The sequence below is a fragment of the Glycine max genome, chromosome 13 (genome assembly GCF_000004515.6).
Source record: "Glycine max cultivar Williams 82 chromosome 13, Glycine_max_v4.0, whole genome shotgun sequence".
NCBI classification, from domain to species: domain Eukaryota; kingdom Viridiplantae; phylum Streptophyta; class Magnoliopsida; order Fabales; family Fabaceae; genus Glycine; species Glycine max.
In genome coordinates this window covers 26293462-26303928 of record NC_038249.2, presented here as the reverse complement: position 1 = coordinate 26303928, position 10467 = coordinate 26293462, and the positions used below count along the sequence as shown (strand labels likewise).

Genomic DNA, 10467 nt, shown 5'->3' with positions numbered 1-10467 from the left:
GTAACGAAGGTCATTGAAAAATATAGCACCGTTTCCATGTGTTTCAAAATCATATAATTTTGTAAATGGTTTAACTACGACCAAAATGACCAAATAGATTAGGATCATTATAGATATCATCCTTCGCTGTTGTTTTTGTTTTTATTTCAAATAATTCTAGTAAAGAGGACTTTCCACGTAAGACAGACACGTGGCCATACATGTCAGCACTTCATATTCTTCCATCCCCATAGCAAAGGAAAGATAGAAAGATAAAAATAGGAACGTTAAATGTGCACTTATTAGAAATTTTAAACGTTTAAACTAAGGGGAAAATAATTGGCACTATCTGATTATAATGGTGTTGATATTTCTCTTATTATTGTGGTGGCCGTGCAATTTCCCACGATTACCAGCACTAGATACATAAGTTGATGAGTGAGGTCAACTTCTAGTAAGCCTCCACATCCAACGAAAGGGGTCTTGGATTTCTATCACATGCATCATGCATGTTGACTTATGGAACCCCTTTCGTTGATGAGAACCACAAGACCATTTCCAATGTAGATTATTTATTTGGTAATTTCTTAAAGTAAGAATCAATTCTTATTTCCTTCTTCCTTTGAAAATGCTAGAGTGGCATCTAGGTGGAGAACTGTTCTTGTACACTACAACTTATTTCTTACAATATGACCAGAAGTAATATAGAAGAACCAAGGTCTTGTCAGATTTACATAAAAAAATCAACAACAAAAAAAGGTAAAAAGGAGGACACTGAAAGTGAGAAGATTTGGACCGAATTGTGGGTGTCAAGGAAGTGGTTCTCTTGTATACAAAGGGCCAATTGATTCCTAGCTACACCTTACAAATCATTTCATGCACCTTTTTTACCTTTCACATTGGTAAATCCAGATGTAAAATCATGATTGGTAATTGCTTTTGCATCTTGGATTGACCAATCGAAAGATTAAAAAAAAAAAAAAAGTACTCAAAATTGGGGCAAGAAGCAATTTTTTGGAGCAACTGCCACAAAGTATGAGTACAACCTCCTTGTTGGATTGGATTTGATCTATTTTAAAACCCAAATAGATGAAATAGGTGACAAGTTACTTCAGGTGTGGTAGTTAGATTAGTTTATTAAAATATTATCATATTATGAAAATTTGAAAGAAAAAATAAAATACAATACAAAATAAAACATCAAATAAAAGATGACATTTCACAACTAAAGCTAAAAAAAAAAAATAAGAGTATTCCTACTTGGTAGAAATGGTTAAAGAAGATAAGAGAAAGACTATAATAAAAAGATTGTACAACTTATAATCTTATTTAATGTGTTATTATATTATTACTAATGCACTAGATCTTATCAAAACTTTGTAGTTAATCATGTTTGGATGATAGTAGTATTAGGATGGATAATATCCTAGGAAGTCTTCATGTTGTACTTTTTTTTACACTTTTTAGTAATCTTTTTTTTTTAAATAATCTCATTCAATGACTCATTTGTTGTGGAAGTTTTCAGATAACTTTTAAATTTGATGGTTTACAAAATCAACATAATGAAAACAACAAAAACATAATACAATATATTGTGTCTACGGGATGTTTACACAACCTTAACACATAATAATAATAATAATAATAATAATAATAATAATAATAATAATACATTATTATTATTATTATTATTATTATTATTATTATTATTATTATTATTATTATTATTATTTAAGTTGACTTTGTTCATGTTAATCGATTTTGAAACTTATCAACTTGATACATGACCTAACCATAATTTAGTATAAATTAACGAAGCTAAACTAATAACCTAATCGGGTTGGATCAAGTCGATTGAGTTTGAGTCGACTCAACTCCGTTTACATTCCTAATACAAAGTTTGAAGAGAGATTGTGTAAGTGTAGCTCTTTTTTCTTGTCGCTTTCATTCTATTGTAGCATGTCTTCTCAATTTGTTATTCTTGTTCTCTTTGTTATGATTAGAATAGTTATTTCAATGACCACAAACATATAGTCCTAAATTATGTAATAATTTATTTGGATAAATAGTCAAATTCGTTCATAAGAGTATGAGACACTAATAAATTATTCTTTGAAAAATCAAAAATTCAAATTTAGTTCCTGAATGTATAACAAATTAGACATGCATATCATTCAAGGACAAATTTGTCCATAAATTTTACAACTTAATGTCAAATTGGTCTTCAAAAAGTACAATTTATTGTCACACTGATCATTAAACATTACAACTTAATAATAAAATAATCTTACAAAATTAACGATATAACTAATTAGTCACACTTTTTACACATTCATAAATTAAATTTGTGTTTCTTTTATCTTTGTGGGAATAATTTGTCACCACATCATACCTACGAAGACCAACTTGATTATTTACTCTAATTTATCCTTTTCCACCATGCTATTTCCATGATCCATCATATCAAACTCGAATCTTTTTGGTGTATTTTCCACCAAAGGGTAAAATGAATAAACTATCACTTTATTCCACAATTGCTTCAAGTTTTATATACGCTTCTGCTTTTTCTATCAAGACACTAGAAAAACGTTTAACTAAATTATTTATCCAAACGCACTCAAGATTATTCCGTTCCTATGTTCGGCATGTTATGGAATCAATGAACGGAATTTGGGCGGGTGAGGGGGCATATTTGACAACTACACAAACTAGTTTGACGTATGAACTCCAATCATTCATCATTCGTATGGCTACAACACAACTTGCGGATTAAAACTATAACTAACAGTATTTTGTTTTGGCACATATAACGCAGCATTCAACATGCAAAATTTGACACAATGCTATCTTAGCATGACTTTAACAAGGCACTTGTAGTCTTGTACATGGGAAAAATATATAAGCATTGTATTAAAATGAGATTACGAGTGAGTTTGTTTAATCTTAAAAAAAAGTAACTGTAAAATAAACATTTTTTATACAAGTACTTTTTTAAGAAACAGATAAAATTTGCTTCTTAAAAAAGCAAAAAAAAAAATACTTATTTTAAATAAAAGTGATTTAAACAAACACATTAGAAAAAAAATTGCTTATTTTATTTAAAAAAACACTTATTTTTTTAAAAAAATAAATTTATACAAACCAGCACTATAAAGGTGCAAATTAGTGGCAAATAATAATCATGTCAGAATCACAAAAGTTAATGAAGAAGGCAAATGCTAGAATCAAATAAAAACTGATATAAAAATCACATGATACAAGGTTACACACCTAGAAAAACACTAAAAACAAATCCTTGCTAACCAGTCCCAGCCCCCAACTAAAAGAAAACATACTAATTAAACTGCAGAGGCATTTTGCTGGGCATGCCAAGCTACAACCTCTTCATAAGCCAAGTTCCCCCCAAAAATATCCAATGCACTGCCCACAGTAACATTCACACGGTCCATTCCGGCAGTTTTTATCCTCTCCAGATCAGACATTTCAGTCACACCACCAGCATAAGTAACAGGAATCTGAAAATTAAAATGCATCAATAATATATGCACACTTCAAATGGTTTCCAGCAAGAAACACAAAGGAAACCCGATGTAAGACAAGCTTTTAACTGTTAGCATTTCAGCCAGTCTTTCAAACAGCGAAAAAAATATTTTCCTACATTTACCACTGCATAACAGAAATGTCCCATCCCCCCAAACAATTCTTTACTTATTAAGATATTCAAGCAATTTGAAAACTTTGTTCCAATGGGTGAAAATAAAACCAAGGGATACCAACCGGTGAATGTTTGCCAAGCAAAGCCACAAGCTCTTCATCAATTCCCAACCTACAAGGAGATTTCATTTATCATTAGATGTATTTTCAAAGCATGCATATTGGGTTGTGATTTTATTTTTTTTTTTCATTTTGTGAAATAAGTTCTGTTGATCTTCAACACACCCATAGATTACTAGATATATTCTTTAATTGATATTTTGAAATAACTACCAGAACAGATAATTTGAAACATATTTCACACAATACTTTGATTGAAGTACAAAATATAGGTTTTTCTTTAATCAACAGTTGATTTAACAAGACAAACTGATAAGAGGTGTATATAATACTGTTGGAAATCATAATAGGTAATGCATCGAGGAAATAGACAAATAGTATATTCGTGAATCACTTGATAGAATGCAATTAATGTTCAGGGTATTAGGGTTTAAGGAGTTAGACTCGATCAATTACCCTAGGAAATAGTCCCCATTAAGTCTATTAAGAGTCTATATATGTGGATGATATGCAAAACCTATGCGCTCCATTCTCTTGACTAGTAAAGCATATCATTCTCTAAGTTCTCTCTTTCTCTCTAAATTCCACCACTCTAAATATTCAACATTGGTGGCAAAGTGTTATCATCCACTATAACCTGTCCTGTCACAGTTCCACTGCCAAGTTCCCTTCAAATTTGGGACTCCTTTCTTTTCAGGGTATTTTCTCTCTATTGCTGTTTCCTAACCCTGTTTTTCAGCATCTCGAAACACAAATTCTGATCACTCTCTCCCAAGTTTTCTCTGTCAGTGGTTTTTTTTATTCATTTTATGTCTCCTTTGTTTTGAGACACCTGGTTTCCATTCTCCTCTGTTGTTTTATTTCTTCCAGTGCATTCTGTCACCCTGTGGGTCACCGTTGCCATAATCCACCACACCGTAAAACTTTTCTAGCAAGTTATCACCATCTGCAACTTTTCCAACAACCTATCACTTTGGCTTTGAATTTTCAGGCAACCTTTCAGCAACTTTCCAGCAACTTCTGATGCCTTTTTGGTGACTTGCCAGCAACTTCTGGCAATCTACAACTATTGCCGACTTTTCAGTGACATGTTATTGCTGCTAACTTTTCTGCCATCTTTTAAGTGAACTCCAGCAATTTCCAGCTGTGTTAATCTTTAACTACTGTTATAGTGTTTAGCTATTGATCTAATCATGCCCTATGTTGCCATTTCAGCCATGTCTAGTGGATACAATATTATTAAAAAAAGGAGGATTATTGTAACAAGCTTAAAGCTTGATAAGCTTTAGGTTGAGGGGAGTGTTGTAAATAATAATAATAATTAATGCACTTAGCAAATAATATGTTCATGGGTATTAGTGTCTAGGGAATTGCACTCAATATTAGCCAAGGAAATACTCTCCACTAAGTCTATCAAGAGCCTATGGATTTTACGCAATAGTTAATTGCAGAACCTACGTACTGCATTCCCTTAAATAATAAAGCATTTTATTCTCTAAGTTCACTTTCTCTCTAAATTCTCTCCCCCTCTAAATTCAACAAATACCAAATCCAAAAACATTATACTAAATTGATCTTTTCATATGTAATTTGTTCATTTCATAACTATTAATTGTAGTTTGTATGTTACAAAACAATCTCTTTAAGCACAAAACCATAAAGGGAAGAATTCTTTGGCAATCACCAATTAAACTACTTTGATGGCATTCATATAGAAACAAGGTTTGAGCTCAAATTTGATATTATCAACAATCTAAAAAATACTATTAAAAGTTAGTAACATTTTAATGAATCTTATTCTCAAATTAATTGTCAATATTTTTTGTATGAAAGTGGAGCCTCTTAGATATCAAGAAAAGTGGGAATTAAACAACACAGAGATTGAGATCTATGCAAGAATAGAATGTAAAGATCATTAATATGTCTTCTAGTAGCAATGACAAAACCAAGAAATAGGTAGAATAAGTTATAAATTCACAATACTTTTCTATTTCTTTCAGGATGCATTACTAACTATTCTAACCAATATAGATTTGTCACACTCCTAACTAGTTCTATAACTAGAATCTTTGTCTTTATATGCAATCATCGTAAGACATTAAAAATTGTTACTTACTTCTTCCCTTCAACGTCAACACCATGAACCAGAAACTCATCAGCAAAATTGGCAAGAAATTCCATTACATCAGGATCAACAAAAACATCACTGAACTTCTGCCATCTATCAGTGACAATTGCATATTTACCATCCTAATCAATGAAAACCATAAGTGCTATATAAAAAATCCAACTAAAGGATCAAAAATCATAGAAATGTTGGGACATGTAGATAACGTCATAAAATTGTCTTGACCATTCACATGTGTATCAAATTATCAATTCATGAAACAATCTCCTGATTACAAATACTTCCTCAGCTTACATGGAATTGCTCTAAAGTATTTGAATACTTTCAGCCAATTATTAAAAAAACTTCATTTTTCTTCTGGTATAACTTTTTCTTCAACAAATTTACCATCAAATATAAAGGAAACTGTTAGAAACCACAAACAGAAAATAAGGAAAATAGTAGTGAACAGAAAACACTACTGAGAAATGTGTGTATTATGAAGCACAAAAGGAAAATACAGAGGAATCATAATCCCTACTGCCCAGAGAAAAGCTCCTTCAGAGGCACAAATGTTCTCAGCCCATAACCAACTTCAACCACGAATCCCCTCTCTCCTCCCCTCAAGACCCCCTATAACAGAATTCCCTTCACAACCCAAAACCCACTACTCTCTCTCTCTACCACCTCAGCACTCATTCCTTTACTTATTCCCTCTGGAATCAACCCTCCAAATCGTGGGCCTAGAACTTGGGCCTTAGTCCACATTTGGGGTGCTAACAGAAACTATTGGTAGTTTAGTACCTTTTTTCTGCAACTGAGATCCAACACAAGCCTGTCTTTTCCTACAATTTGAACAAGATCTTTTAGCCGTCCAAGATCCATTTGTCCATTATTGAATACATACTGTAAAAACAGAAGAAATAAATATAAAATGTCTAAAATAACTTTCCATTAACAAATGCTACATCACGTGTTCTTCAATGAGATAATCAGTGTGAGCTGAGTTAATACAAATCAAGATTGGAGACCTGCCCCCATGGTAATGAGCTTTTCTAGCCACAAACATTTTATGGATACTTTCTGCGTTTTCATTTTTGAAGTCTAGATTTAAAATAAAATTAAAAAAAATCTCATCTCACAATGAAAGGGAAACTGCTCTTCATGATTGCAGACCAAGCCATATAAATAATGCAGTTAATGAGAGAGCATTTAAGTAGGAAGCCCTATCCATAAGCATAAAATGAAACATGTTTTCTTCTCAACGGATATTGGATAAATGATAATGGGATGAAAACATTGAGCAACCCGAAGAAGAAGAAAAGAGATATGACTTACAGATGTCACAATGACATGGCTTGCTCCTTCCTCAATGTAACTCAAACAATTGTCAGAATTTATTCCCCCTCCGACTTGCAAACCGCCTAAATTTTACCAGTCCTCCACAGTAAGTTCAGCAGAGGAAAAATCTGTAAGTTTTAAAGATATCATCAACTATAAAAAACATGGGAAAAGCTAAATATATATGCATAGCATAGCCACTTTCAAGGCCAATACAAAAAATCTCATGTCAACTAAAGGGCCATAACAGAAAAAAGTCACCCAATAGATGACAATTATAAAACAATATGAAATTGAATATGAGCCAAATAATTAATGTCCTGTATCTTTTTACTTTTCTACTTTGAAGTCTAAATTTGATCCACAGTTAGTCGGTTATGCTAAAGTGACGGGAAACAAAAGGCACTATATCACTATAGTTTTATAGTAATTAAACTTATTATTTATAATTAGTGAAAGTTTTTAAGCCTTATTTAGATAGATGACACCCTATAACTAACCAACCAATAGCACAAAACTTCTTAAGATAGTGTGTTTGAATTGGCTTATTGAAGAACTAATAACATGTTTAACTTCTTGAGAGAGCTCTTTAAAAAACCAAAACAATCAGTTTTCTAAAATAACCGTGTATGCAAACATGTACTAAGTGGTTGAAAATTAATTCTTTTTTCAAGTAGATGTATTTAGTGGCATGATGCTACTCATGGTAGCAATATATTCTCTAACACTCTCAAACACACTCACCATATAGATGCAACTCATATGAATCCAACTAAATATGCGGGTCCCATTGGTAGGTCTCATTCTCATATTAATAGGCCCCACTGAATTTCAACCAAGAGAAATACTTGCAACACATTCTCTAATACACCCTTTGTAACACTTTTAACTAGTAGCCAAAATTTGTTGAAAATCACAAAATTATGTAGGTCTCACTTCTTATTTAAGGAACCTCACTCGTGATTGTGTAGTTTTCAATCAATTTTAACCACTCCTCTTTCAACCAATCGAAGAAAAATATGTGGAAATGAGAGTGTATTGCTGACATTAATTTCTCTTAGTTGCATTTGTCAAAGTTTATAATCGAGAAAACAACTTCATGTGACCTTCAAAAACTAATTAGCTTTAAACACAAATGCCAGAAATTAGTGGTAGCAAGTAGAGAGTGCCAACAACAAGAATACCAGGATAAGCGTGTAATGCTTCAAGGGCAGAAGCTTTGCTCAAAGGGTCGGCTCCGAGCATGATGACATGACCACCAGTGAGTCCATCTTGTTTGTAAAGCGCGGCATACTCAGCAGCCGACTTATCAGACTCGAAATTGGTGACGGGATCCGAACCGTCACCCCCTTTCAAGTCTTGAAGGGTCGACCCCACAATTTGCTTCACTTTCCCCTGCCATGAATAAACACCACCATGTCACTCATTCAAACAAATTATAATGGGTCTTGCTAACGAGTGTTTTAGGGCATTGATTAAGGAATTAAAATAAGAAAATATTTATTGTGGAAATAGCAACAAAAAAAAGAGTTATGGACAGCGAAATTTTGTGCATCAGAATAAAATTTTCTATCGTTTTAGTTCCTTAACCAATGCTCCAAGGGCACTAGTTAGCATATGTCTATAATAATAAACGATAAATTTTGAGAAAGAGGAAGCGCGGTGGTTGTACCTTGTGGATGTCGATGCAGGGGCGGAATTGAACGGCGCATTGAACGGAAGCTGGAGATCTTCCTGTGGAGAAGAAAAGCGGATCAGTAAGGAGTGATGAACAAAAATCAGAAAACATAAGAGAGAGAAAAGTTACTGGAAGGTGAAGAGAGAGGGTTGAGAGTGAGAAAAGGAAGCTTAATGGGGCGAAAGATGGGCGAGTTGACGAAAACCCGGAAGGAATGAGGTGCAGCGAGACTACGCATTCTCGGTGATCGGAGCTACGATGTAATGAACGGAGACAACAACAGAACACACAACCGCACTAGTGTAGTTGGGTTTAGGACTTCAGTTGAGTAGTACGAGGAGGGGGGCGAATAATGTAATGTATGAGTTGCTCACAACAATAAAATAACGAAATTCTTTTCGCAAGAAAATAATAAACATGAGAAGAGGTAAATGAACAATTTTTTTTGGTTAATTAACTTTTTAGTCTTTTAATTAAATTTTTTATTTTTTATTTTTTATTTTTAAATTTGGTCCCTACAAAATTTGTTTTCATTAAAAATAGTTTGTGTCCTTACTATTTTTTATTAGGTAATAAAATATCATAAAATAAAATAGATTAAATATCATGTGTATGTGATATACATGTTAATTAAGTAAGTTTTATTATATTTAGATAAATAATTAAAATATTATGTTATTAAAATATAAAAGAGAAAGAGAAGAATTTGAATCCTAAAGTGCCAAGTTCCTATGAACATACAATACTATGAGAAAATATATAACATTAATTAACAATTTATTCTTCTCATCTATAATCTATAGTAATATTTCTTGTGTCAGTGTTGAGAAATAGTAATTTTCCTCACTCGTCTTTCAAAACTAAATTTTTTTTAAAAATAATTTAAGAATAAAAAATTCAAAACCTCTTAGTTTGATAACTAAAAATTTAATTAGTCTTTTTTTTAGCTTAATACCTAATACCTAATTTGGTGTCTTAATTAATTTATTATTTTAGAGAAAAATCCTTAAATTCATTTAAAATGTTCAATCAAATTATTTAGGTTTTTTTATTATGTAATTGGTCCTTTTATTTTCAAAATTATTTCAATTTAATCATTTTTGTCCAATTAAAATTGTTGTTATTAGATTATGCTTTTACGGTTATCAATTACAAATAGTAGTAACTTTTAGGCGAAATGTACTTTAAAAATTAAAATTTTAAACATAATGACAATTAAAAATCGCGGCTTTGTTTATTTATTTTTTTTAAAAAAAAAGTCTTCAATCATTTGAAGAACAAACTCAAGTCCAGAATTCACAGACCAAATACTAAAACTTTTCAGAATTTTGAAGAAGATGATGAACAAGATTTGACCGAAACCGTCTTCCGGAATCCCTATTTCGTTAACCACTTTTTGCCTACTCTGCTTCTTTCTTTATTTTCATTACTTAAGATCAGATCGGAAACTTTTTGTCACTGACGGATGCTCATGTTTCGGGCGCCACTTCACCGCAGCAACAAGGGTTTTCGAGAACCCCACCGACACAAATCTGAACCGCCACGATCAGAGCAGCGAGCTCGCGACACTGCACATGGAGGCGGGATA

At 32.3% G+C, this 10467-nt stretch overlaps 1 protein-coding gene across 2 annotated transcripts; it reads right to left on the bottom strand.

The window, feature by feature from the left end:
- Nucleotides 1-3198: 3198 nt before the first annotated feature.
- On the bottom strand, nucleotides 3199-9246 carry LOC100793426 (1-(5-phosphoribosyl)-5-[(5-phosphoribosylamino)methylideneamino] imidazole-4-carboxamide isomerase, chloroplastic). Of its 2 annotated transcripts, XM_003542557.4 has the most exons (8): nucleotides 9009-9245; nucleotides 8874-8935; nucleotides 8386-8596; nucleotides 7199-7284; nucleotides 6665-6766; nucleotides 5870-6003; nucleotides 3757-3805; nucleotides 3199-3494 (listed from the first exon to the last, which is right to left on the bottom strand). In XM_003542557.4, the coding sequence occupies exons 1-8, from the start codon at nucleotides 9115-9117 to the stop codon at nucleotides 3318-3320; spliced, it is 930 nt and encodes a 309-aa protein (XP_003542605.1). In that variant the 5' UTR covers nucleotides 9118-9245; the 3' UTR covers nucleotides 3199-3317. The 2 variants fall into 2 exon arrangements, with proteins under 2 accessions (XP_003542605.1, XP_006594216.1); XM_006594153.3 differs by lacking the exon at nucleotides 6665-6766 and having other exon boundaries at nucleotides 9009-9246.
- Between the last annotated feature and the right edge of the window lie 1221 nt (nucleotides 9247-10467).

What these genes read in the sequence shown, in the direction of transcription:
- LOC100793426 (XM_003542557.4), bottom strand. Translation starts at nt 9,117, where the DNA reads ATGCGTAGTCTCGCTGCACCTCATTCCTTCCGGGTTTTCGTCAACTCG. An exon ending in ATCTCAGTTGCAGAAAAAAG is followed by an intron (nt 6,004 to 6,664) that starts GTACTAAACTAC and finishes TTCATTGATTAG; the next exon opens with GATGGTAAATATGCAATTGT. An exon ending in TGCTTGGCAAACATTCACCG is followed by an intron (nt 3,495 to 3,756) that starts GTTGGTATCCCT and finishes TTTAATTTTCAG; the next exon opens with ATTCCTGTTACTTATGCTGG.